The sequence below is a fragment of the Sparus aurata genome, chromosome 9 (genome assembly GCF_900880675.1).
Source record: "Sparus aurata chromosome 9, fSpaAur1.1, whole genome shotgun sequence".
NCBI lineage: Eukaryota > Metazoa > Chordata > Actinopteri > Spariformes > Sparidae > Sparus > Sparus aurata.
In genome coordinates this window covers 21,825,897-21,853,751 of record NC_044195.1, presented here as the reverse complement: position 1 = coordinate 21,853,751, position 27,855 = coordinate 21,825,897, and the positions used below count along the sequence as shown (strand labels likewise).

The 27,855-nt window shown below is 40.5% G+C and overlaps 4 protein-coding genes across 7 annotated transcripts; 2 read left to right on the top strand and 2 right to left on the bottom strand.

Moving 5' to 3' along the window:
- Window positions 1-841: 841 nt before the first annotated feature.
- Window positions 842-12,677, bottom strand: sona (SON DNA and RNA binding protein a). 2 transcript variants are annotated; one of them, XM_030428027.1, is made up of 10 exons: window positions 12,495-12,677; window positions 9,435-9,530; window positions 8,725-8,932; window positions 8,043-8,119; window positions 6,084-7,943; window positions 5,498-5,879; window positions 4,805-5,316; window positions 4,164-4,651; window positions 3,951-4,043; window positions 842-2,956 (listed from the first exon to the last, which is right to left on the bottom strand). In XM_030428027.1, the coding sequence occupies exons 2-9, from the start codon at window positions 9,460-9,462 to the stop codon at window positions 3,969-3,971; spliced, it is 3,630 nt and encodes a 1,209-aa protein (XP_030283887.1). In that variant the 5' UTR covers window positions 9,463-9,530; window positions 12,495-12,677; the 3' UTR covers window positions 842-2,956; window positions 3,951-3,968. The 2 variants fall into 2 exon arrangements, with proteins under 2 accessions (XP_030283887.1, XP_030283888.1); XM_030428028.1 differs by lacking the exons at window positions 842-2,956; window positions 12,495-12,677 and adding an exon at window positions 12,273-12,423.
- A 1,205-nt stretch (window positions 12,678-13,882) lies between these two features.
- ercc1 (excision repair cross-complementation group 1) lies at window positions 13,883-17,216 on the top strand. 2 transcript variants are annotated; one of them, XM_030428029.1, is made up of 9 exons: window positions 13,883-14,077; window positions 14,281-14,658; window positions 14,865-14,968; window positions 15,195-15,294; window positions 15,912-15,988; window positions 16,241-16,340; window positions 16,566-16,637; window positions 16,746-16,814; window positions 16,903-17,076. In XM_030428029.1, exons 1-9 carry the CDS (start codon window positions 14,018-14,020, stop codon window positions 16,963-16,965), a joined length of 1,023 nt encoding a protein of 340 aa, XP_030283889.1. In that variant the 5' UTR covers window positions 13,883-14,017; the 3' UTR covers window positions 16,966-17,076. The 2 variants fall into 2 exon arrangements, with proteins under 2 accessions (XP_030283889.1, XP_030283890.1); XM_030428030.1 differs by lacking the exon at window positions 16,746-16,814 and having other exon boundaries at window positions 16,903-17,216.
- An 855-nt stretch (window positions 17,217-18,071) lies between these two features.
- On the top strand, window positions 18,072-23,970 carry prmt2 (protein arginine methyltransferase 2). Of its 2 annotated transcripts, XM_030429247.1 has the most exons (9): window positions 18,072-18,339; window positions 18,428-18,619; window positions 19,368-19,529; window positions 20,591-20,755; window positions 20,873-21,048; window positions 21,918-22,047; window positions 22,140-22,276; window positions 22,520-22,694; window positions 23,219-23,970. In XM_030429247.1, the coding sequence occupies exons 1-9, from the start codon at window positions 18,250-18,252 to the stop codon at window positions 23,249-23,251; spliced, it is 1,260 nt and encodes a 419-aa protein (XP_030285107.1). In that variant the 5' UTR covers window positions 18,072-18,249; the 3' UTR covers window positions 23,252-23,970. The 2 variants fall into 2 exon arrangements, with proteins under 2 accessions (XP_030285107.1, XP_030285106.1); XM_030429246.1 differs by having other exon boundaries at window positions 22,520-23,970.
- Window positions 23,665-27,812, bottom strand: LOC115588576 (zinc finger protein 525). Its single transcript, XM_030429248.1, has 2 exons — window positions 27,607-27,812; window positions 23,665-25,287 (listed from the first exon to the last, which is right to left on the bottom strand). Exon 2 carries the CDS (start codon window positions 25,232-25,234, stop codon window positions 24,206-24,208), a length of 1,029 nt encoding a protein of 342 aa, XP_030285108.1. The 5' UTR covers window positions 25,235-25,287; window positions 27,607-27,812; the 3' UTR covers window positions 23,665-24,205.
- Window positions 27,813-27,855: the final 43 nt, after the last annotated feature.

Below are 27,855 nucleotides of genomic sequence, written 5' to 3'. Positions count from 1 at the left end.
GGGGGGGGGGGGAGTCAATAACTGGGTCCATCATAATCTATCCTTTTCACAAAAATTCTATTGATGTTCTTTCCTGGGTAGGACCGATCTTCTCCCAAAATATGGGATGGCATGTCGTGTTTTTTTATACACATGATTTTTAAACACAGCTTGGGCATGTCGTTCAATGAACAGAATGTAAAGCCCACTGAGGTAATGTTTTGGCTTTTTAAATAACTATATTTGATATTCTAACAGGATTTTTAAAAAATATACCAACTCGTGTCATTAAGTTGTGATGAAACGTACTGATTTAAGATAGTTTACTTGTCTCCACTGGCATTTTTGAAAACAACCACTATCAATTAGGAGATCATTCAGCAGTCATTTAGCAGTCCATGTGATGAGCTTGGGGCACTGGAGTGTTGTTGATACACTGCCTGAACAGGAGCCTTGGAACAGGACGAGGCTAGCTGGTTAGCATGCTAACGTCTATGGATATCTCCTAAACATAATACATATACATCATAATGTCAAAATTGTAATTTCTCCACATTCTCTTGAAGATTTGTTTGATTTTTAACCAAAATTCTTACATATTGCACCTTTATGGATAGTATATCAGTTTGATCTACTGCATGCTAATCAGCCGAGTATTACAGATTAAAGTGCTTTAGGGAAAAATGTGTGAACATTTGTTTGTATCTAAGATAATATGCATATTAGGAAAATAAACACTGTTACACAATAAACATTGGGTCTTACCTACAGCTCACCTATACTTGTCCGATTTCAAACTGATATTTAGTATATCTTCAAGTCAGAAATGTGCAGCAATACAAAGAACGGAAGGACACAAGTATACAGATCATTGAGGTTTTTAATAATCATCAACACATTTATGTACAAAGCAAGCGATGTCATACTCAAGTGACCAAAAAAACAAAAAAAGGAATCCTAAAATGCATTTTCTTCTTTTTCCTGTTATTAAAATAGCTAAAGGTTATCTGAGGGAATCAACTGAACAGTTCAACACTTTTGGTATTGAGTCAGTATAGTTACAGTCAGACAAAACCATTACAGATTATATTCTACAGTTAAACAGCCCTGGGCATGGAGAGGTTGACACAGTGGGATGGATCCAGAACTATTTCCCTCTCTAATGAAAATAAACGAGCTATGAGTGCAAGAGTCCTTAAAAACCTCATCCCTGCCAGTTTTCCCAAAAGCACCATTTTCGTCTTTGTTCTTCAGTTATCCAACGGGACGAAAGCATTTAGCGAATCACTGATCTTTTTTACCCCAACACAGCTCACAAAATAACATTTACAAGTAAAGCAGGTACTAAATGTATTAGTGGATTAAATGAAAAGGGCTTGTTGGGTTGGTGTTTATGTTCACAATTACTACATATTCTTTCAATAACAAATCTCTCCTATTTGCCATCTGAATAGAACGCTGTAAGAAGTGTAAATGAATGGGGGTTTTAGTTCTTTCTTCAAAAAAGCCTTCTTGAGACAAAGAACCTGATTGTCTAATACACAAAAACTTTAACGATGTCACAGTTCAGGGCTTACTAAACTTTTCTTATTCAACTCTAAAACCACTACAAGTCATCTGTCACCCCCAGCACAACAACTTGTAATGTGTTTTCTAAAAAAGCCAGCGAGATAAATTGTGTTTAAATAATGTAAACAGCAACAGAAAGGCAAAAGCAGAAGCTACTTTTTTTTAAAGAATTGCCAATTGTTTGTCATGTATTCAGTCACGCAGTTAAACAGAAATGTTCTTCTAAACCAATAGTAATACTCCCGTCTACAGTGTGAAGTTTACGAGAAATTGAAATTTTTCATCCCTCGTTTCATATCAGGAATACAAAAAAGTGGATCATGATTTTGTTCTGTTCCCAGTTCTGAAGATCTGGGATCTCCAAGATAACCATCAAACCAATTCAAAATTACCAGCACGTACTTATAGTATGGTTTGGGTGCATCTTAAATTCTATCATATATAAACACACAACACTGCATGTACGTATTTGGGTGTTAAAACTGTGGCACATGAAATATCCAAGTAAATCTACAGCAAACAAAAAGCCCAACAAAGCCCAAATAAAAGATCCGGTCAAACATTAGCTTGGTGCGATTTAAAATAGATGGAAAGAAAAGTCATACCCAGGGCAGTACTAACTGAATTTAGTTATGTGTCGGTGTCACAGTCAAAATTCAAAACCGTCTTTTTGCAGCCATATATTAAATTATTCCCTTTCCTTCAAAAAAATCAAATCTGCCACCTTGTTTCTACATGTGGTCACTCTGAAAACAAATCACATGTGAGAAAACTACTACCAAAAAATCATCTGCGTTATCAATTTATAAAACCTGGGACTGAAGATAACCGAGGGAAATACAGCAGAACAAGGAAGAAGTTTCCACTTAACACAATCCTTTAAGAAAGCATAGAAGTAAAACAAATTTAGAGAAACTAATCTTTTACAAAAACACTTGCGCCACTAGTTAGTTTGGTTTGTTTCCTCTTCAGTCTTTACAACAGTGGCTGCTTAAATTGGCAGCAACACTGAGGAGTTGGTGGTAAGAGTCACTATATACAAAGACACACACAATTCACACAGACGCGCACACACACTATACAGTCATACAACTGTGCACACATGTCAGCGTGTCCAGTTTTCTCAGTGGTATCACAGGCGACAGTTTGCCAGTCTTTCTATCTTTCACACAAACAGAAACTAACAGGGGAGCTGAGTGGGGCAGTGGCAGGTGCCGGCGCTCCTATGTTGTAGCTATGACAACTAGGGTGGTCTTCTTCTTGGTGGTTTAAGAGGCTCAGTCAGGTCATCTGGGTACCAAGATGAATTGTGGGAAAGGTACGTCTCCCTGTAGATTTTTTTTCATTTTTCTTCTTCTTCTTTTTTTTTTTCTTTTAAATTTTTTCTTCGATCCATTGAGGGGAGTGGCTGTGGTCATAGACGGAAAGAGAAAAGGTCAGTTTGTTTGGACAATTTCTCTAATTTGTTTGTAGTAATTAGAGAAAAAATCATCCATCAATGCCCACAGAGAACAAAGTTAGGTTTCAGTGTAAATAGGTCTATACAATGTACAGAGGAACAATTTAGTGTCAGCTCATTAATAATTGTCTAAACAGTGAAAGAACTGGCAAAAGTTTCATCTGTTTCAGTAGATATGTCTGTCTGTTAAGCATACTTACAGGGTATACATTTTTACACATATTGAGGTGTTTACAGGTCTTGGATCAAAGAAGGCTGAATGTAATCTGATAAAATAATGTCCCTCAGTGGCTACATGTTGCATTGTGGGTAATGTAGGCACTAGGTTTTAAAAGGCATTTGCCCATTTAATTCCACGCATTCTTTCTCCTTTTCAAAAGCCAGCACCTACATTACCCACAATGCAACGTAGACACACTGTCGTTTATCAGATTATATACAGCTTCCTCTGGAACCACAAAAGGCTTTATACAACTTTTTCCACATGTAGAACACACGAAACTAAAGTAGCGTAGTTACCCTTTCAGTGTTATCATGATAAGTTCAGAAAGTGGATGTAACTATCATAAACATAACAATGACAATTCGCAGCCATTGTAGTGCTGAACTCTACAGTAACAGGACTACTGTAACCGTAATTATTTTAAGTATTAGATTAAATGACCCTCGGGCAAAGCATTTGTGAGGGTCTTTGGAAGGGTGAAAATAAATGTGAAAATTTAACTGGTAAAAGAAAACCCCTTCTAAAACAATGAATGGGATGATTTTATTTTAATGTGTGCAGATAAATTTATTAATTAATCTTAAATATTGATGTACCATGTAGGGAAGAGAAATGTGTGACTGAAAAAAAGAGGCAACAGTGGGAGTACTATGTAAAAGAGAAAGGGTATAAAAGAAAATTAAGAGGGACAGATACGTCACATAAATAAGAACATTTTACCATTGGGGCTTGGTGGTTTTAGCTTTCATCATCCGAGACATGGGGTTTAGCAATGGCCATCTCCTCCTTGCTATTTGCGATCATCTTACACTTCTACAAAAACACAGAAAAAAAAAAATCAGATTCTTTGAGTTTACATTACTCGCACTGAAACATTCATCATGCAAACATGTACATTAATTGTATTATCACTCCTCCAACCCCCTAGTTTACCTCGGTAAGCTCCTTGATGGTGTGAATGTTTGCTTGCTGAGTGACCTTCCGCTTTGCTTCCTCGATATGGTCCAGGTTAAGGGTTGGCGTTGGAGGGGCGAGGCACGGGGGAGGCTTGTTAGTGATGGTAGGAAGTGGGGCAAGGGGAGGCATGGCAGCCAGGGCACCCATGTTGGTCAAAGCAGCTGTCATAGTAGCTGCTGTCATACTGGCCATAGCGGCACTCATGGTGATGTTCGACATGCTGGGCATTCCTGGAATATTGGGTAACCCCATTGGACCCATGTTGGGCATATTCGGCATGTTGGGCATCCCCATACCCATTGGGAGAGGTAAAGGTAGAGGTAAGGAGAGGGGCGCAGGAGATGGAGTGGGTAGAGGGAGCTGGAGGATGGCTTTCGGTCGAAGACTCTCAGGAATGGGCACCCCTGCCTTAGCACACATGGCAGCAGCATTAGCTTTGGCTATCTCCAGTAACTGGTCCTTATCTGAGGAAAGAAAGGACCGAGGCATAGGAAGGGTTAATGCATCATCAAGGAGAAGAGAGGGAACATAAAGTATAACATGAGAAAAACATCACAAACGTGAATGAAAGTTGTCTTTTGGTGCGATTGTCAGTAGTTACGGTCAAAATGTTTTACCCAGTTCAGTGAGTCGTGGCGGAGTCTTGCTGTTGCTGCGTCGTGTCCGGGAACCTGAGCGGCGCTGTTTGCGTAGAATGAGAACTGGAGAGTGGCTAGGTTCCCTTTTCCACCGGTCACGTCTATCAAACGAACGGCTGCGAAACGCGGGCCGCCTTCCTCGACCCCTAGATCTAGACCTGCGCCTGCGATCAGAAGAACGAGACCTTGATCGCCTGCTTCTATCTCCAGACCTGGACCTTTTCCTCCGGCCTGTGGAGCGGCTCTTGGATCGCTTGCTTCTGTCTGTGGACTTGGACCTCCTCCTCACACGGGCATTGGGTGAACGGGATCGCCTCTTGCGGGCTGGAGAGCGGGACTTGGACCGACGGGTTCTGGTCCGTGACTTGGATGGCTTACGCCTTGCAGGGGAGCGTGACCTCCGCCGTCGGGCAGGACTCCGGGATTTAGACCGTCGCTTCTTTCTTTCTGATGGAGAGATAGACTCTCTTTTCCTCACCGGAGACTTGGACCTAAGGAAAGGTGAATTAAATACTTGATAAATAATTAAAATATATGCAAAATAATTCACAATACTGACTTCTCTAGTGCAGCACAGTTTGATCACTGGGTCCGGACATTTGATGTGTTTGAAGTCTCTGTTTCAGAGGTCTATAATACCTTTTAAGTGAGCAATACAGACACCCAACACACCTTGACAGCTTCTTTCTGGATGCAGACTTGGATGTAGATCGTCGAGGCGATGAAGTTGAGCGCGAAAGCTTCCTGCGGTCTGGAGGTGAGCGTGACTTTGACTTCTCCACTGTGGTGCTGAGGAGCTTGAGGATGGTTTTAACAGGAGAGGAAGAATCCTCTTCTTCTTCAGAGCCTTCTGAACAATCTGACCTTTCAGGGCTAGTGCCAGGTTCTCTGGAGCCGGATCGGGACCTGGAAACCTCTCGTTCATTGGATGAGCTGGCACGCTCCCTCTGTTCCTTATCATTTTTGGGAGCAAGTGTCTGAGCCTGCAACTTCTCTGAGGAGCTTCCAGCAGGAGGGCTGGGGGCAGCTGCTGAGGGCACGGGTTTCCACCCACCTGCATGGTACATATTAAATGACAAGGCATAAAGATAGGTCATTTCAGGGCCACAGTGACACAATTTAAAATTACCAGTTAGAGAAGAGAGAACAGAAAGTTGAGTTTTGCTAATTTCTTTGAAGATGACCAGATACAGCAACATAAGAAATAAAAACAATTTGTGAAACTGTGGTTTGCGTGAATAAATGAAAAAGTTCTGACCTGCTGTAGCTGGCAGTCCACTTTCTCCAGCTGCCTTCCCACCAGCTGTTTGCTCTGCCTTAGGAGGGGAAGGCTTCTTCTCTTTGACAGGAGAGGAAGATGTGGATCTGGCTGGAGAGGAGCTCTCAGACCGTGCATCACTGGACTCAGACCTGGACTTGGATCTATTCAAGCCCGCAGAAACAGATTTAGACTTTGACCTTCTTCCTTTCCTCCTTGGAGATTTGGACCTCCTCTTGCCAGGTAGTGGTGAACGTGTCTTTGACCGACGCCTGCGAGACAAAGAACGGGATTTGGAGCGTTTTCCCGACTTTGGTGGAGAACGATTTCTCCTGGCAGGGGACCGAGATCGCCTTCTGACTGGTGACCTTGATGTAGACCGCCGTCGTGGCGGAGGGGTCCTGGATTTGGTCCGTTTGCGGGGACTCTTGGATCTAGAGCGGCGGTTACGCTTAAGGACTACAATGGAACGTGATCGAGTTCGCCTGCTCCTACGGATCGACCTGGAGCGTGACCGACGGGATCTGGGAGGGGGTGACCTCCTACGTCGAGACATGGATCGACTCCTGGAGCGCCTGCCTCCTGTACGCCTAGCGGGTGACCGCGTTCTGGAGCGACGAACAGGGCGTCGGGATCTAGAGTGGGAACGACGGTTTCGAGTGATTGAGCGTGATCGTGAATGCCTGCCACCTCGTCTAGGTGAGCGGGTCCTGGAGCGCCTTGTGCCTCCACGGGGACGTGACTCTGACCTTCGACTTCTCCTGGGAGACCGAGATAGAGATGGGGACCTGCGGCCACTGCGTTTAGGGGAACGTGACACCTTTCTTTTGGGAGAGTGGGAGCTTCTTTGCCGCTTTGGGGAAACAGACGATGAACTCCTCCGACGTTTAGGAGACTTTGATTTCTTTGGAGGCTTTGACACCTTTTTCTTGGGGGTGAGTGAGCGAGAGGTAGACCGGGACTGGCAGCTAGCTCTCACGGGTGACTTTGGGGATGTGGAGAGTGACTTCCTCATAGGTTTAGGGGACTGAGAGCGGGAAAGGGAGCGGGACAGCTGCCGACTCTTAAGAGGAGTTGTAGAACCTTTTCCCTTTGACGTTGACCTAGAAAGGGCTCTTGATTCCTCTTTCATTGCTGGTGCGGCTGTTTGAACATCAGACTGCTGTCTACCAGGACTCGCTGTTGGTGACAGGCTATGACTTGATCCAGACCTCTTAATTACTACATCCCTGGAGGGGGAAGGAGACCTAGATCTGGAAGAATCTTGTTCCTTGACCTTTGCCATCTGAACTGAATTGGCCTGGTCTTTCAGGCCTGGGTCATCTCTTGGGGTGGCACCATCCTGTTTAGGGATGATGTCAGGGAGTTCTTGGGCCAGGCTGAATGCACCATCGGCATGACTACCTTCTGTTTTAACCGAAACTGTTGCCGTCTGTGCTATTACATCCTGGCCTGCAGAGGGCATACTTATATCTTTTTCTGATCCATTGGTGTTACCTCCCTTGCCTCCAGATGGGGACATATCCATATCTGATATCTCCTCTTTCTTCACTCCAAGCAATTCAGGTTTCTGTGTAAGGTTAGGAACACCTTTCTCTTCCCCTCGTTTGCTTTTTGGAACTAGTTTGGACACTGGCTCTTGCAGATCAGATGCTGCAGCTGCAGAGTATTTGGCATCACCAGCCCCTTTACCTCCTTCACCTTCAGATTCAGAACCGGAGGCTGAGCTGCTTTCAGATGGGGAGCGAGATGGGGATTTCTTTTCCTGCTTTTCATCTTTCTTCTTTTTCTTCTTCTTCTTCTTGGCAGCGTGTCTTTTGTGTTTCTTGGATTTTGCATCAGCTTCTGTATCCCCACGATCTGAGAGGTGAAGAGATGATTTATCAAAAATCACCAGGGGAATTAAACCATTACTTTCAAATGAAATATGAATTGGGTTTTTGTCTGAGGATCTCCTACCTGTAATTACATCCCTTTTGCTATCTTCCTGTAACCCGTCATGGTCTCCAGCTCCTGCAGCTGCTGCCAGTCTTGCACTACAAACACAATTTAAGCACAAACAAAAGTTTCCACATAAATTATCATTTTTCCTTGTAAATATATGAAAACTTAAGTCCCTAACATAATCAAAACTCAAGAAGGTCATTTTTTACGTTTGGATAAGGCAGACAAACTTATTTAGGCAAGCATAAACTGGGAATGTTGGCTTTTCTCAGACAAATTTCTCTACATATTTGGATTTCACACCATATTCTAGACCACAACATGGACTTCTACATTTGTTTTGAAGTCCAGGTGCTTCCTACACCGCATATTCTACACTGCATTTACTTTTCTGTATGTAAATCAATTGCCATAAAACCCACCAACATTACAGAGTCTCATTCTCTGCTTTTTGTTTGTCTTCAAACTATGCGGCCACAGCCTGAATATAACCTGCAAGAGATATGAAATGTTGACTAAAAAAATAGTAGTAACTTCTTAAAACAAAGATGTGCTATCCATTATTGACTTGATTTTGTATGTTAACTTGAGTGTTATAAAGTGTAGACATTTATGCATTGATAGGATACATCTATCAGGTCTCAGACAATAATACACCTACTTTACACAGCTTATTTCAATTGAAAGTGCTTCTTACCTGGCCCTGGTGGTCCGAACCGGTCTCGGTGGAGGTGGTGGCTCTACATCCGACTCAGCACCTGATTCTGAACTGCTCTCCTTTTCCCCCTTCCTCTTCCTCTTCTTCTTCTTGCTCTTGTGTTTTCTGTGCTTCTTGTTTTTCTTGTGGGGTGGCTCATTCTCTTCCTTGGCATTCATGTCATCTTTCTCAGGTGCCTCATCCTCACCTGTACCCGGCAGTCAATATTTCAGATTAGATAAGTATTTAACAAATCCATTATATGTACAAAACCTGGAGCAAGTAATTTCTGGAGTTGACCGATCATGGGGGGCTGGAGAGAATCAAAGCTTCAATTTACTGTGCACTGTTCCCGAAAATGTCTAAACTGTTCAATGTACACAAAGAGTGATGTATGGCTAAGTGAAATTTGGCCTATATTGGTTAGCCTTTCAAGTTGACAATGCAGCATTTGATATCATGCAACTTTGTCCTATCACATGAAATATCAATAATATACAAAGTCGTGAGCAACTACACTGTTACATTATTTCCTAATAGTTATAAACATGGCTAGATGCAACTTTCCTGTTTTAAATAGTTCAGGACAACTATGTAGTTTTCTGATATGGAGGCTAAAACTTCAATCTAGGGTAAAACATCAGTTTAATAAAATAAATAAAAATGGTTGGAAATGTAATGAGAGACCTCCTGTCCGATTCATCACTCACCTGAGGGGATATCCACTGCACATTCCATTGTGCCGGTACCGCTGGTTTTGTAAAGGCCCTCTTAACTTCACTGGTGTGCTGCTCTCTCAATCAACACTGACAAGAGGAAAAAAAAAAGGTATTGTAACTTAAACAACAAAGAATACAGCCCCAACAGTTGCCACGCCAAGCAGCAGTTAAATGCATTTCCACTACAGCTTCAGAGCATGGGATAGCCCTGCCGGACAACCAATGCCGGGGTCCAGTTCTGTAGCACTGCCTCAAATAGCCAGTGGATTGGCTCAAGTGCTGTATCATCACATGCACTGGTCAGGCTCAAGAATGTGTTGTCACGTACAACCGATGAAAGAATGGGACATTTACAGCTATACAGTAATCCTTAATAGATTCATGATTTACAGCATCACAACATCAAAGTATCAATACAACAACACTGATACAAAGAACGTTGTGCACCTTGAGCACGCTGAACACTGTTTTTTAAAGAAACAATAAGGAGAAATACATTGCTTAGTAACAAAACCTCACAAAACATGCACAGGTTCACGGGTGTTTTTTTCCTTTTCGTGCAAACATTTTGTAATGGAAAACAAAGCCGAGCTGTGCACCAACTGGAGTTATACTGGACTTTAAACACTATCCCTAATGATGTTTGGATGGGTACAGAAGAACTTTCTAAAACTGGTTCCCCCTTGGTCAGGTGCAAAATAGCTGGATAGTCATTCTGCCAACTAGTATTTATAAATGTGGTGGACAACATATCATAGGCACCTCTCAGTATAAGCAACAGTAATACAAACTACAGCCTCCAAAATGAACATGAAGCTGAATAAATACCTTTCTAGAACAGTTTGAAAAAATCTGAGCATTACAAACTTCATGAAAGTAGGATTTATTGCAAATCTGCTGTCTTTGAGTGCTGTATATGCCCCTCCTGTTATCAAATACAACACTGAAGGCTAGAAAAGAAAAGAACAAGATTGGAACTGATCCATTTCTGATTTGTACAGACATCATGTGCAGCACAAAATATATACAAAAAAAAAAAAAAATAGAATACAGGGCTCTACAGTGTGAGCATTTCACTCGCATTTGCCCCTAAAAAATATGTATGTGTGAACTGGGAAAATGATTTCGGCGCACAGTGTAGGGCTGCATGATAAATCGAATTTTCATTGCATCGCGATATGAACATGTGCAATAAACACATCGCAAAAGACTGCCTGACACGCGATGAATAAGAAAAATCATTTTGTTTGACGGAGCCCGGATACAAGGGCCAATCAGATGAAGCCCCAGCTAGCTGTTAGCTACCGTGACAAAATTAATCAGCATCAGATCGGTGGTGATTGCCAGGTTATGATGGCTGAGGGAGGAGAGAAAAGCTGTGAATATGTGGTTTACGAAGACCTTGTGGTGAAGAGAAACAGCACTTCTGCTATATGGACTTTTTTTGGATTCAGGAGAGACGACGTTTTACAAACACAGGTACTGTGTAAAACATGCCGAGCAGTTGTTGCAACTTCTAGAGGAAACGCAACCGACCTCCATCACCACCTGCAATACAACCATAAAGACCTACATGAACAATTCAAAACTAACATTAGCCATCATTAACTGTATAGTTAATAATATGCAAATTTCAATATTTGTTTATTTATCACAAATTTTCTGGTCAAATAGATGGTTTGGCTGGCAGACAAAGAAAGCTCATCTCTGCATACAAAAGTTAGAACCATACAGTATGTGTCAACAAAGATCAAAATCTGCTCACAGGGCAGATAACTGAGTAACTTTGCTTTAAAACACACTTTTCACTTGGTTTACTGGCAAGCAAACAACCAGACTCCTGAGTCAACAAAAGCAGCATCTAAGACTACATGGAAGCTGGAATACTAACCAAACACACTATGTAAATATCTACATGTGGAAGGTAATAACCATCCCAGATTTAAAAGATTTGTACTTTAAAACCTCATTCAAAATTGACCAACAGTCCCTCAAAGGCACCTTATTGAGAAAATCTTAATCCTTAAGCCTGTCCTGTGCATACACATACGATTTGATTATTTTTGTGTTGCATACACATACGATTTGATTTTTTTTTTTCTTTTTTTTCCCCAGGTTAAAAAAGTAGAATGTAGACCAAACTTTTGAGATAGACTGAAGAAAGGACTTTTCCTACGATCCTTGAGTTTTAATAGAGCCAACATTAATCGTGCCATCATACATTTTGTATATAACATGTGGGAAGCGCCGCCTCTCGCACACATTGGCAATTGAAACCACAATCTCAGTCTATGCACAAAAACGCCCATACTTATTTGCAGAAGAAATTTAGACAAACCAAACAATATTCATGCATACAAAAACAAAGATACTAAAATCCTACGGTACCAAAATTCGAGGTTTTGTAGCCAAATCTCTGCCGAGTTGGCGTACATTGCCGCTTCAGTTGATGCTAAAGCTAGCCATCAGAGATGCCGTTGCCAACATGTTATTTTAAATTTCAAATAGCGACATTACGTTAGCCCGTCTGTTCCCAACACACTGTGTAGTTGTGTTATGTTGCACAACAACGCAATTATTCACACATAGGTCAAAGCTGCACGGATACTTGAACCACAAAGAGAACAAAGTTTAAAGCAGCACCAGACAGTTCATCAACACGTTAGGTAACACTAATAATAATGTAGGGCCTGCACTGCCGTAGCTAGCGGTAACATTCATTCACACATCACTGAAGCTTGGTTAGCTAACAATAGCTGAAGTTCAACAATGACTGAGCTTTTAACAAAACTATTATTCCACCAAACTTAAATTCTTGTGCATGCCTACCATTTGGACAACGTATACGCTGGAAGAGACAACCACGCTGCCTGCACACCGCGGCCTAGGCGCCGATCTACTGCCAACTCGTTCCCCAGCTCGGACACTGCCGCTAGCTATCTTAGCACGCTGTTAGCTAGTTCGCTAGGACATTTAAGCTAGCTTCCACTTGTTCCAACAAAGTAAATTCATACGCTGGTCGCAGCTGTAGATTAGGTAGCATATATTTACCCAGTTTCTGTTCGGCGGCTGCAGTCCCCGTGTAGAAAAAGCCAGCTGGCTACAGTCCTGCAATTTGAGAAACCAAATAATCGCTGAATATGCTAGCCGTTCACATTAGCCAACTGACTGATCCGCCATGATGAGAAAAGGTATCCCAACATGCCATGCTTCGCGGTTTGAATGGCGGCGTCACTGTTTCCTTGGCAACTCAATGCTCCATGATAGCAAGCGTAGCAAAAAGATGAATACTAACTAGCTAAACAGCTAACTAATTAACTAAAAGAGAAAAACCTGTTTGGATTGAAGTTGCAAACATTTCAAATTTAGTGATTATTGACTTTGTTGTGGAAAGGGAATAATGTGCCGTACAAAAGCAGTATTTAGTGCTTTTACTCAGAAACATCAGGACAAAATGTATTAGTCTTGTTTTAGCTTGAAGAGATGTGTTTGACAGGACCTATTATTTTAAAGCACTGTGATTATGGTACTCAGTTGTCATGTCCAGTTACCTTGAACACTAAATGCACTCCAGACAAGTTTTAATACCCTTTCATCTGCTCCTTCTCCCTTATTGAGCAAACCATGTATCATTGATTTCAAAAGTATATGAAGTAATTTGATTCCAAAGTGTCCATTCTAGGTTTAGAGTTGACACATCGCACTTGAGTGAGCTACATATTAGACCACAATTGCCTTTAAAAGTACACACTCCTCAAGGCCCTGAGAGGCAATGCTGTTGATCTATTACCTAAGCCTGTTCTTAACGTTTTCCTTTACTGTGTGTATGACTTAATAACAGGTGAACACATTTCTTGACAGGATAATTAAAGTTTCTTAAAAATTTTTAATTAACCAGCCTTCAAGGCTTCCATTGCTGCCGAATCCCAAATACCCTTAACTAAATTGAATACATTTGAATATTTTGATTTGTAAATACAGAGTACATCATCTTTAGCAGATCGATGCACAATTATGAAATAAAAAAAGCAAAATAAATATTGACTTTGCTTTCTCCCATAATTATGACTTTTATCATATAGTTTCAACCTCATACATTTCATAATAAAACTATTTATCTCATAATTATGACTTTCAGCTCATACATTTTGACTTTTTACCTCTAAGTTATGGCTTCCCCTTCAAAGCTTAATTTCTGAACTTCTTTTTCTTTCTTCAACAGGCTCAAATGAGCTTCTAGGGAAACAACCTTCTACTGGACAGAAACTGCTCATACATCGTCAGCAAAATGTTACGTTTAGCCTGAATTTCAGGCTTTTTTTCTCTTATATGGCTAAATGGCAGCGTGAGAATGAAGTTAAACATCAGAGAAAAGTATGATTTAATCAATTAACTTTCCTACTCAGTTAATAGTTGTGGTAGCGATGCTTTTATTTTGAAGGATTCAGATCGGAAGTCGTAATGTTGTTGCTGTAGCTAAACCTGTCAGTGTGCGAAAGAGGGAGCTGACAAAAGAGAGTCTATCCAGCTAGTGGCATGTGTTTGTTTGAGAAGTCTTCAGCTGTTAAAAAAACATGAAGAAGAGGTTTAACATCAACCTGGACGACTCCGCTTTCACCAGAGAAAGAACACCGGTCGGTATTTTCCAGAATTAACACCAATATTTCTGTAGCGGCTAGGAATTGGCTAGCTAATGCTAGCTAGCTTTTCAGCTTGTAAATTTCAACTTCACAAAACAAAGTTTTGAACAGAATAGTTTCCCTTAACGTGATTGTTGATGTAATTCACCTCATGATTCTCGGCTCTGAGATACGATTTTAATGTGATTGTATTCCAGCCAAAGTCGCACTTTCAGTCTTCATCCAGAGGAGGAGAAAACACCTCAGCTTCATCCTCGGCAAAACCTGCTTCTGCGCCCCTGTCCTACGCAGAATTCATCGTTCAGAGTAAAAGCAATGTGGGTTCACTCCCTGATAGAGAGGCTCCCTCAAAAAGTGAGCCAGCTTCAGTGTCGTCTGCCCCAGGAGGTTGTGAAACAGTTCAGGACTGTGGCCAATGTACTGAAGATGGACCTGAAGGTGTTAAGAAGAGTGAGGAGACACAGGTGGCTGGCACAGACCAGAAAGAGGGAAACTGTCAAAGGTCAGATCTGAGCCTCAACCTCGGCCCGAAACCAGTGGGGTCTGGGAGCAGCATTATTGTCAGTCCTCGGCAGGTATGCATCAAAAATAATTATACACCACTAATGCTATATATCCACACACCCCTTCTCTGCACATGTATCCCCACTCACATTACAAGGTAGATTAGTTTGCTGATGCTATTCCCCATGGAGTCATAACGCTGTCATGTTGTGTCCTTATTAGCTTGGAATAGTTTCAGTTATCACATCACAGATTTTTTTTTATATATATTATTCAGAGGGGAAATCCCATTCTGAAGTTTGTGAGGAGTGTCCCGTGGGAGTTCGGAGATGTTGTACCAGACTATGTCTTGGGCCAGACAACTTGTGCTCTCTTCCTCAGGTGGGATGCTGTGCCTCAAAAATATTCTATGGGCCATTTGTTGTGTGTACATGCAAAGCAAATGATGCATGCTTTGTTTTGTACATTTCTTCCTGTGTCTTAACAGTGTGTTGATCATTAAAATAATGTTTGATGTGGAAGAGCAGCTATGCACTTTTCTTATATGTATTTCTTTCTCCTGTCTATCTTGTTTTGCTGTGTTGTTGGTTTTGGGCCTCACTTAAAGTCTGAGGTATCACAATCTCAATCCAAACTACATCCACGACCGTCTCAAGCTGCTTGGACAGACTTTCACCCTGCGAGTGATACTGGTACAAGTAGATGTGGTAAGTAAAAATATGACCTTTTATATTGAAACTTCATGGTGGACTAAAGGCAAAAGCAAGCACCTAGTGTATTGTAAAATGGTATGTACGGAAGCACCTAAGGCAAAGCTATTGATTTATGTTCTAAGTCTGATCTAAATTGTTATTAAATAAATAAAACAGCAGATTCAGTGATTTAATGCAATTTTTAAATTAATAGAAAAAAATTGATTCTTACATTACATCTCAGTTTCTGTTACAAAATATGGACAATGATTATTGGGTGTAGCCGCACTGTGTGTGACTAAATGTAACAGCCTACACAAAACACTAAACTGCTCAAAAAAAGAAAGAATTCAAGCTATCCATTCAGAATGTTTAATTTGTAAAGTAAATCCTTCCTCAGTTGAGCTAGTTTCACTAATAGTCATATAATTTAAGTTTGAAGCTGGAGTGAATTTTGTAGGAAAATGTTACTGCAAGAGTTTAATAATAATAGATTCTGTATGAAAAATGATTAGATCTGGTTAAAATAAGAAACATTAATAAGCAGGACAGCTCTATGTGCATATAGATATATAATAATGATATCGAACTTCCATTTATGAATCAAGATTTAATCTAGTGTTTCCTCACAGAAAGATCCTCATCATGCATTGAAGGAGCTGGCTCGCATCTGCATCATGGCTGACTGCACTCTCATCTTGGCTTGGAGGTAAAACCTGCGACTGATTGCCAAGACTGACTGACTGTGACAGGACAGGGGCATAAAAGAATCAGTTTTAAATCTTTACTTCTCCATGTGCACAGGATCCTGCTGCTTTGCAACCTCAAAGTGTATTATCAGAAGATTAAGTCTGTTAGTTGTTTGTTTTATTCTGGTCCTGTTTGTCAGGAACATTATGCCTGATAATAAACCAAAATGTAAATAAACACATCTAATATTTTCTTCATGTTGATTTGACAGTCCAGAGGAGGCAGGGCGTTACCTGGAAACATATAAGTCATATGAAAAGAAACCAGCAGACCTTCTGAAGGAGCAAGTTGAAAAAGACTATCTGTCAAAGGTGTGTGGATTAATCCTTTTATATTGAAAGGTTGTAAGTTCCACTGCTACTTCAAATTTGATAATTTTGCTATTCTCAAGCCGCGCACAACATTGTAATGTGGTTGACTGAATAAGATCCAGCCACTTTGAATGTAAAGGACAATTATCTGCTATTAGAGTATGCTCCAAAATGTTTTTTCAGTCTTTAAACAATGCAGTTCTGATTAGATTGGTGTGTTTTAAGGTTACAGATTCCCTGACAACTGTGAAATCCATAAACAAGACCGATGCCATTACCCTGCTGTCCACCTTCTCAGTGAGTACAGCTACAGGGAACATTCACCTTCAGATTGATGCTATAAAATAAACAGCTTATATGCACAGACATATCCACACTGATGATGAATTTTTGCTTATTTTATAGTCTGTAGAGGGAATCATCAGTGCCTCCAAAGAGGACTTGGTTCTCTGTCCAGGTCTTGGGCCACAAAAAGTGAGTCAAAATACACATCACTATATGAATGCACAGAAGGTAGAGGGAACATTTCTTTAATGACAATGTTGATATTTTGTGTTTGCAGGCAAAGAGACTCTATGATGTGCTGCATAAGCCCTTCCTCAAGTCCAAGACAAAAGACGGCTGAAACTTCTTACCAAGGATGTGTGAAAAGTCATCCATGAAGTTCATCATCATGTGAAATAGCTTGTTAACGCATAAATACACCTCAGAGGACTGAATAAAATCCTTAAAACACTCTTGCTTTACTGCTCTAAAAATCAGCAAGTGAACTCTTCAACTGTTTGACCTGCTCACCGATTCTGTTTTACTAAGTAATGTTGTGATATCATTTGTTCATTGTCAAATTAATTTTCTGTGAAAATAAATATTTTGTAATATTTTTATACTGTACAATGCTCTTTATTTCTTTCTTTGTCACTTTGTTCTCACCAAGAAGCTAAAATACAGTAAATAGAATACAGAATGTATTGTTGAAGAACGCTGTATAAAACTTCAACATTGAAATACGTGTTTTGATGAGCGAGAGGGGATGATACCATACCCTGGGCAAACACTAAAGAGTTAAATATTTTACAGTTTTGGACTGCTGATCTAATGTAAGTCATACATTTATATTCAAAGACTAATGATACAACAAGTTGGATATAAAAACAAAGAGAGCAGTAGATTTGCTGTCAAATGGGATTCAGGAATAATGTTAATTGTCTTTTTTGGGGTGGGATGTCTTTTACATGTGATAAATATGAGTTTGAAGAGGAGGTGACTACCAGAAATGTTAAATTTAAGTCTCTTCCCGTCCATTGTATTCCTAAACGCGATGGTGCCTTTAAGTGCTCCTGCGAGAGTCTCGCTTTGTTAAATTCTTGAGCCAACGTATAACAATTGTACCTTTAAAGGCGGTGAAATAAGCTGTTTGTAAAGATGTAGTGACAGGAGAGGAAACCTTGGAAACATTACTGTCTATGGTGATACGATGATTAAGAAAATATGTATGACATATTGTGGGGGGAAAAAACTATTGTGAAAAAAATTTAAATATGCAATTGTAAATTAGTATCATACAAGTCTTTGCTACAAGTGTGCTTCCTCTTGACACGTTTACATGATCACATACAGAGACTCGAGAGTAATTTGGGGACGTTATTTTTACGCTAGATGTAGAATCGGCATATTTCCGACAGCACGTAAAGACGCTGATAACTTAATCTGACGTCAAAACCGGAAGTACTCGTGATATTCACGTTACTTGACGTGTTGTGGTTTTTACCGCTCATTTTCATTATAGTACACAGTTTTTATTTATTATCACTAATATTACTTTACTATTCTGCTATCTCTTAAAACAAGTTTAAGTTGTTTTTCACAATAAAACCACACAGCAGTCGAGTGGAAACCACCGCCGGCGGACATGCAGGCAGAGAAAGAGGAGGATGAGGATGATACATCTCCGGAAGAATATGTTGCTGTGTCTAATTTCACTGGAAGTGGCAGCGACCAGGTTAGAGACCCACACAGACCTCTGGTAGACAAGTAACGGCATACTTTAAACAGAAATGTCTCTTAACTGTGCCGTTTTTGTCCCGCAGCTCAGTTTCAGCAGCGGGGACGCGCTGCTCGTCCACGCCAAGCCTTCACCAGAGTGGTGGTGGGCAGAGCTGCAGGGGGTCATAGGTTATGTCCCTGCAGGCTACCTGCGACAGGATGCTGCTGAGGAGGAGGACACCTCCATGGAGGACCCGTGGCAAGATGAAGAATACTTCGGCAGTTATGGGACACTGGTTAGAAACTTTAACGGATCATTATATTCTGCTTTTCACAGCTGAATTACCTGCAAGTTGCACATGCTGACAATTTAAAGCACCTGCAGCCCTCCAGGTACACAACCATATATTTTAGGTTGCCAGCTATAAACATCAACATGCAGAGGCCTGACTCCATCACATAAAACATTTATTTTGCCAAAGTTATGTTCTGCTTATAACGTAATACAGATGCTAGACAATATATTTGGTGGCGTATCAGAGGACAACTTTGGGTAGTTAAGAGAGCCTGCACAAAGCCTGCATGAAGGTATTTGTCGATTGGTTGTTTGGATCCCCATTAGGTGCGACTAATGTTTACCCAAATAAGAGTAAACATTACTATTAATAATAGTAATGTTTACTCTTATTTGGGCAAAAAATGAACCGTGATGGAGCCTTGATTACCTCTCAACCAAGTTTTCAAGTGTATGCATTAGTGATTGTCATCCTCCTGTCCTCCTATACTGAAATATAAATATATATATATATATGTATATATATATATATATATATATATATATATATATATATATAATATAATTATTATAATAATATAAATAATGTTATATATAACATTATTATAACACATTGTCAGCCATTTTGTTACCAGTAACACAATGGCTGGCTTGTTAAACAAAACATAAGTATATCTGCATAACTATCAATGTCATTGTGATGACAGGATTGTCTCATTGTGTGTCATGACTTTTTTTTCATCATATAGAGGCTTCACTTGGAGATGCTGTCAGATAAGAGCCGCACTGAAGCGTACCGGCAGGTTGTCCTCAGCAACAGTGCCTCTCTGAGGAATAAGGTGGTGATGGATCTCGGCTGTGGGACTGGCATTATCAGCCTGTTCTGCGCTCAGCTGGCTCAACCCTCAGGGGTAATGTCAATTTTATGGCTGGTGGGGAAGTTACACAAACATTGAGGCGATTTAACACAAACAAACAGGTTGCTGGTCATGCACCCTGGAGTCTATAGACAGTTGAGGGACTGAGACCTTATAGGAACATGGCTCTAATCCAATAATTTTTGAGGGGGTCATCTATTGGCAAGTTTATCCATTGATTTTGAAATATTTAAGAAATGATTTGGAGCTTTCCATTTCTGCATGTAGCATATGCAAGCACTATACCCATAAAATAATAGTGTTTATTAGAGTATTATTGTACACTTGGATTTGTATGATTACTATTATTTGATTATTTGGTTATCATTATTTCCACTAGTAATCAAATAGTTGCCGTCTATAACATGTCTGTCAATTGAGACCAACCAACCAACAGTCCAAAACCCAAACACTCTTCATTTACAATCATAAATGCTGAAGAACATCAGTGAATTCTGACAGTTAAGACGCTGAAACAGAAAATGTTTGACACTTTTGTTTGAAAAATGGCCAGATTGATTATCAAAATAGTAGTAGTAAATAGTTAATGTGTTATCCTAGTAGTGAGTAATGTAGCCTGGAGCGACAGAGGTCTGATAGCCTCACTTCTTCCTCACACATTGCCCCCAGATTTCTTCACATTTTCAAAGTCGTAGTTTTCTGACTTAAACACTTTGAAAACTTTGCACTGCTCCCTCTGGAGCCACAAGAGACTTCATACAACTTTTTTTTTTTTCACACATGTAGCAGTACTCCTGAAGACCTACTTTGAAGTGTAAAAAAGAAACACTCAGATATCATGAAAATATTCATACCTGAGATTTTTTTAAATCTCAAATGATAACGAATTTCTGACAAAAATAGTCAGGAAATCCAGAGAAGAATGGTCAGTGAGAAGAGCAGATTCTCTGTTTTATACCAAACTACTTATTTTACTTATAGCTGGAATATATATATCGATTATTAGTGAACCTACACTCCCATCTGCTGGACAAGGAGTGTTTTTACATGTGATAAACAGCATGGTGTGAATGCAAGTTAATGTGGTGTTGTAGGTGTATGCTGTGGAGGCGAGCTCTATGGCAGAGTACACCAGACAGCTGGTGAAGCAGAACGGCTGTGAGGAGGTGGTCACGGTGCTCCAGGGACGAGCTGAGGAGATCGAGCTGCCTGAGCAGGTGGATGTCCTGGTGTCTGAGTGGATGGGTAACTGCCTGCTGGTAATAATGACACTGTCAATTGCGTGACGTTTTTTTCAGCTTTAAATTGACTTATCTCAGTATTATTACAGTTTTATTTGATCCCATGATGTTTCAGTATTCCTTCCTCTGGTCTAGTTTGAGTTCATGGTAGAGTCAGTTCTGCTGGCCAGGGACCGCTGGCTTAAGGATGGCGGCGTTATGTGGCCCTCATCTGCAGCCCTCACCCTGGTGCCGTGTCAGGCCAACAGCTATTATGCAGAGAAAATGGCATTCTGGGAGCGGCCCTATGGTCTGGACTTCACTCCTCTTCAGTAAGAGCCATTTGTCAGCTTCTCTCTCTGCACACTGTCCTGTCTCACCCTTTATTTTCAGGGTCAGAGTATTACAAAATAATTTTTAGGAGAGGTTTTGAAAGATCTTGAACTCAGATGTTAAGTTTTAACAGTTAGTATATTAATCTGTGATTCCAGGTAGTGATACTTTGTTTATGCGTTATTAACTTTGGTGGGATCACGAGTAGAGGCCACTGTTACGGCAACCTCATTAGACCTTTAACTTATAGTGCAATTAAAATCAAACTGGACAGATGTAATGTTGACTTTCAGCAAGAAATTTAGCGGTCTCAGAGGTACTTTTTAAACTGTATGTGATGACTCCTGAAGCCACGATACTATACTGTATGTCATAAAAATTGCGATCCATTTAGTCTTTGATCTACGTACAGTTAACCGTTTTCTCAACAGGTACAGTATATTGCTATAAAAACCCACCCTTCTTTATTTTGTACATGCATCCTTCACTATGCACATAGTAACTGTGTTTTCAAACTAGATCCAGTGTGACTGATCAACCACCTCAGGCAGCAACTAACTGGCATGTTTGTTTATCTGTAAGTTGCCTTATGTTGCCCTGAAACTACTAAAGTTGACCTTTCTTGAGGTATACATATCAAACACAGAAAACTGCAAACGTGAAGAGGAACAGAGGTCATTCGACAACTAAAGGATATTAAGATAACTAAGGTGTACACTTGCAGAAACCCATACTTTAAAAAAATGTTTTTACCTCTGATTCTTTATTATAGTCACCTAATGCATGCATAAATTTGATTTGTACTTTCCCTCTAGTCATACAAGATATTATCTGTGGTGGTAATTTGATTTACATTTAATTTCTGCAGGCCCTTGGCACAGCAGGAGTTTTTCGCCAAGCCTAAGTTCAGTCACCTCATTGAGCCCGATGACTGCCTCACCGCCCCCCGTGATGTCATACTCCTGGACATGTACACTCTGCAAGTAAAAGATCTGGAGGTAGAGTGTGTGGGTTTGTTTATGGGTGTGTGGGTTTGTACCATCCCGTACAAGAGCTTTATAATTAATATAACTGCTGTTTAATTTCCCAGGAAATAAAGGGTCAGTTTCATTTTTGTGTGGAGAAGTCTGGTGTCTTCCATGGATTCACCGCATGGTTCACTGTTCGTTTCGAGAGCCTGGAGGCAGGAGGCGCAACAGTGGAGCTAAACACCGGACCTAACTCAGAGTAAAACATATGAAACAATACTCTGTTGTACAGTTAAGACAGTTTATTCATTAACACAGTGCTCCTGAGCCCTAAGGGCAATTTCTAACAGCCAATAAAAAAATTGTGAGTGGTTAACAGACAATAATCAATGTCTGAGGCCATCTTTCTGTGTGTTATAACCCGCAAATAACATAATACTCTTGGTCAAAATGGTAAAAACTGCAGTGCTTGACAATATAAATAAGACTGTTTTCTTTTCAGCCCAACGCACTGGAAGCAGACGCTGTTCATGCTAGACAGGCCAGTTAGCGTGTGTGCTGGAGACTCTATCACCGGAACCATTGTCCTCTGCAGGAACCCTGTGTGGAGACGCCACATGAATGTTACCCTGCACTGGAGCATTAACGGCAGCACAGAGGACACAGACAACTGCCAGGCAAACTTTACTTTACACTCTTTTTATCTAAGTGGTGATAGATTGTTTTATTGTCTTTTATAGTGTTAAGGTTACATTTCTGACGCTCATACAATGTGACATACATTAGCCTCCCAAGAGTCCTGACTTGTCCTTTTAAAGAAAGAGTTGACCCAAATACTAAAATTCCATCATTATCCAACCCCCCCACACAATGTTTCTGGAGCTTCACAGTAAAACAGAGTTGCAGCATTCTACTAAACAACTGAAGTAGATGGGGACTTGTTTTCAAACATAAATAAACAGCTGGAAATAAATAGCAGTAATGCAAGTGTCTGAAAGCCCCAAACTGATTTGAAAAGACCCTTTTTTAAGATCTAATCTTTACTGTAACTGCTGAGCTAAAAGCACGCACGGCAGCTCAAGTGGGTACATGATCTTTGCCATGTGATGAGGGTGTAAATAATGACTTTAACTTAACTTATCCATTAACTTGCAAGTGGTGTTATCATTGTTGCTGACTTGTTTTTTCTCTCTGTCTATAGGTTGGGACAAAGAGTTTCCCCATGTGGAGGTGACAGACTGTCAGTCAGCAGTGGAGATCCACAGAAAAACAGTCGAGCGCCCCTCCTCTTGAGTTTAGAGTCAGGGAGGAATTAGCTGGGCTGCTGCTGACCTAAAATGATCTGTCATTTTATAATGAAAGAGGGCAGAGGAGGAGGTCAAAGGAGGCTCATCTGCCAGGACATGCAGTCCAATAGTGATAACTGCAGGCTCAGGTGATGCAACTCACCGAGATGTTTAAGAGCAAGTTACATGTGAAGTTACATGCTAAGAATGAACTGTGCAGCCATATTGAAACTTCTACATGAATGCTCACTGGTCTAGGTGTTAAAAGATGCTTTATAGAATAGTGTTGATAACTTGAACATTTTTTAACAGATATTTGTGTCCTTAAGGTGCAACAAAAGACACAGTTCAGTCCTCCACATTCTGCTATTATGTTTATTTTTACTTTGTGCATATCGTTTAACAATAGACATCTCATCTATGTACATTGTTTGTACAAGTGCTACAGATGCTAATAGGCTTGTATGGATTCAAGAAAACAACATATTAACCATGAATTTAAAATGCTTAAGGATATTCTTTTTTCTAAGTTCAAACAGAGTGAACAATGTCCACCACTGAAATGGTAATTATAAATAAGCATTGCTAGCTAGAAATATGCCTTAAAAACAATGTTGTAGTACCTTCAGTGATAATAATTCACAATAAAATTAATTAAATAACTGTACAATTGGTAAACTAATTTATATGAATCACGTAACAGTATTTGTTGGATTTATTCAACTACAAATTTGCTCTTTGTCCCTTTGTCTGATCATTTGTAAACATTAAACTTTTCATTTGTTCTGTTGGTTGCAAAAAAAATTACATTAAAACACACCTCTACTGCCCCGCATTTATTATGAAGTGCAGGACTGTTATGACACATTTCTTGTTTTTTGTGGCAGTGGATGTTCTTGTGGTCATGGCTCCGTTTTACTCTTTGCTTTTGCTCTGGAGCGTGTGTTGACCTCTGAAGTTAAACGCTGAGTGGACTCAGGAGATGAAGGCCTGGAGGTTGGGACAAACAGGGGAGGTTTAACAACTTTCTCTTTAACCTCCTTGCTTTTATCCTTTTTCTGCCTCAAGTGTTTATCACAGTGGTTCACAAACGTATCCAGCTTGACAAAGGTCTTGTTGCACACTTTGCAGTGATAAGGCCGATGTCCCTTGTCGAGGCGTATGTGCAGCCTGATGTATGATGAACGTACAAAGGTGCGGCAGCAGACGCCACATTTTAGATCCTCAGAGCTACTTTGTGTCTTCTGGGGCTGGGTGGGCGCTGGTGCTGAAGCTGATTTTGAGTGGCCAGACGCCTCAGAAGCCTTGTGAGAGAGCAGGAGTGGCAAAGAGCGAAAACCCAGGCCACAGTGCTCACACTTGTACGGCCGCTCCCCTGTGTGTAGACGGACATGTGCCAGGAGTCCGGCCTTCTGTGTGAACGACTTGTCGCAGAATGTGCATTTGAAGGGCTTCTCGCCTGTGTGGAGCCGACGGTGGGTTGCCAGATGTGAGGCACGGACAAAGGACTTGCCACAGTCTGGGCATTTATATGGCCTGTCCCCACTGTGGATTATCTTGTGTGCCATCAGGTGGGATGACTGATGGAAGTACTTGCCACAGGTACTGCATCTGTACTTCCTCTCCTTGTTGTGGGAGGCAAGGTGGAGGGCCAGGTGAGCGGAGGAGATGAAAGTTTTGGTGCACAGACTGCAACTGTGGGGATCCAGGCGGATGCGGCGGTGTGGACGTCGACCATTAGGGAGGCTGCTGCCGGCCTGGCAGGATGGACATTTAGAAGGACTGTCTAATTTGTGCACACGCTGCTGTATAGGAGAGGCTGAAGTGTTGGCTGAATCAGGGTCAGAGTCAACTTGTGGTAGGCTGAAGCTGCATCCACAGTCTGAGCAGTGCCCAGTCTGTTGGCCGTTATCACTGGTTTTATCCAGCATGGTGCTATCTACAAGCCAAGTGGGAGGGGAGGGGGGTTCATTCTTTGAGACATCTGAAAGTGATAAATGCATGTTTGTTATGGTTCACAGCAGTGTAGCTGAGATTATACATGTCAAGCAGTCTGATGGGTTGACATTAAGAACATAGTCAAATCAGCATGACAGCACACCTTACTAATCACCAGAAATACTACTCTAATATCATTATCATTTTTTTTATCCCATTTGAATTGTGCCATGAACATATGTTTGTCAATGTTAAAAGATATTTTGTCATAAAAACTAATGAAATATAAGACTGAAAATCAGGGTTCGTACACATTTTTCAAGGTCAAATTCAAGCACTTTTAAGGGTCATTTTTAAGATTTTCCAGCACCTTACTGCTGGGGTAAAATACGTATCTAAAGGAATATATATACTTGTGTTTTTTTTCTTCACTTTTTATCACAATTATGTACATTGTATTATGCTGTAAACATCTAAAATTATATTCTATAATAGCAAAAACTTCAGAAATTAATTATCCAGTCTGATCCCAATTTTGTAAAAGACATAGAGTCATAATGTCAAGCACTTTCAAGCACTTAAACTAAAATCCAAGCACTTTTCAGACCTTGAAAACACAACATTGAAATTCAAGCACTTTCAAGGATTTCAAGCACCCGTACGAACCCTGGAAAATACATAATTATAAAGTCTGCACGCCCAACGGTTGGGTTATTGATATTGTCTCAAAAGGTCGCCTAAATGGGCAATGTAAAGATTGTAGACTTGGTCCTGTATATTAGCTTGCTTGCAGTCCTAACAAACTACCATTTCACATAACTGCAGTTGTCAGTATGGCCATATTTATTGAGATTTTCACCTTACTTTTTCTGTATTGAGGTGACAACCATGTTGTTGGTGACGTGTGTTGACCATTGCAATGTAGTTCACTGCGCTTTAACACTAAACTAGATGGCATTTTACTTAATTTAGGTCAAACTGCAGCTTTTTTTAATCAAACAATTATCCTTTAAATTGACAAACATCATATATGTAATTCATGGCACAATTCAAACCAGATCAAAAATTACTAAAGTCTCTCCATTCACTACCAAGTTTTCCAAAATAAAGGTGCCACCATGGGGTCCACCGGAAGAGTGTGGCTTCGGTTCTCTATGTCTTTGTTCTGGCTATTTCCGTCAGTTGTTACAGTAACATTTGTGGAATAATTGCAACAAAAAAAATGTTAGTAGTCAAACTTAACTAAATGAATTACTTGTTTTAATGAATCAACTTTCTTTAATGAATATAATTTATGGTTTTGCTGTTAGACTGCTTCCTTGATGCAAAGTGTGCCCCTCCTTTGTGTGAAGCTGGCCAAGGAGTAGTTTTATGACCACAGCAGAAATGTTGTTTATGAAAGTTTAAACACCAAAAAGTGCTAAATATTTAATTACATAAAACATTATGTGAATTCTGTAAACTTCTACATCTATCTTTTCCCAATACAATTTGAATGTTGGACTTTTCAACGCTCTAGAGTTGAAGCTTGGCTTGTAAGTAGTCTTATGGTGCTGTTAGCTAACGTTAGCTTAATAAATATTAAGTTTGCAGATGTATTAGCTAAATCTTTCCTTAGAAGAATGATTTTCTTTTCTGCAGATATCTTAGTTATACCAAGACAGAGCTAGCTAAGCAACTTTATGTCTATGCCCTACTTATCCAGTTTGGAAAATCACAAGAGCACTAGAAAGCACTAACATTAGCACAAGGCTAAGAAAGCTAGGGATTCTGTTGCTAGGCCGTTACTAAGGGTTGGCCTACTTGCTGGAATAGTGTACTATGTTTCATTACATATTCGATTCTAATGGCGTGACTGGTTCTCTTCCAGTTATTAGTCAGACCCCGTGTGTTTCCATGGAAACGAAGGTAAAACTAGCGAAAATGTATATTTTTAGAGCTAACGTAAATAGCCCTAAAACATTGGTACATATATATGTTTTCCATTCGTTGGTAATAGTTCTTATGATCGCAATATTACACTCTGGTGGTCCGTAAGCATCCATGGAGTGCCACAAATGACCCTAAGGCACATCCTTTCGTGTAATATTGCTTAAATACAATCAGCTTCACTACTACGAAATGGCGTACTGACAGATTATACTTTATGACTGGTTGTACTGTACGGTCAGAGAGCGATAGCGCCACAGCTCATCTGGGTGAACTGGCCGAAACAGACGGCTCATAATGCGACATGCAAATCTGAAACCAGAAATACAGTATAGCCTAGCCACAAATCAGCTGTATTGTTCCGCAGGCCTTCGCCCTTCACAATGAGGTTACCCGATGATGCGGCTAATGGCACACAAACAAAGATTTTACATACCGTATTCAGTGTGTCCCTAAGAGAGTGTGTATGTACTGAGAGTAAATATCTTGCAAGCGCAAATAAACGTCACATTAACACAGGCAGAGGACAACGGAGTGATTGTTGGATAGATCGCATTTCGTCTCCTGCATTTCCCTGCAAGAAGCTGGCCGGTTTCTCTGATAAAACTGGGCTGCAGCATCATCTAGCGAGTGGCGGAGTAACTGTCTTAATATGTGTGATAATGTTAAAGAGGCAACGTTCAAA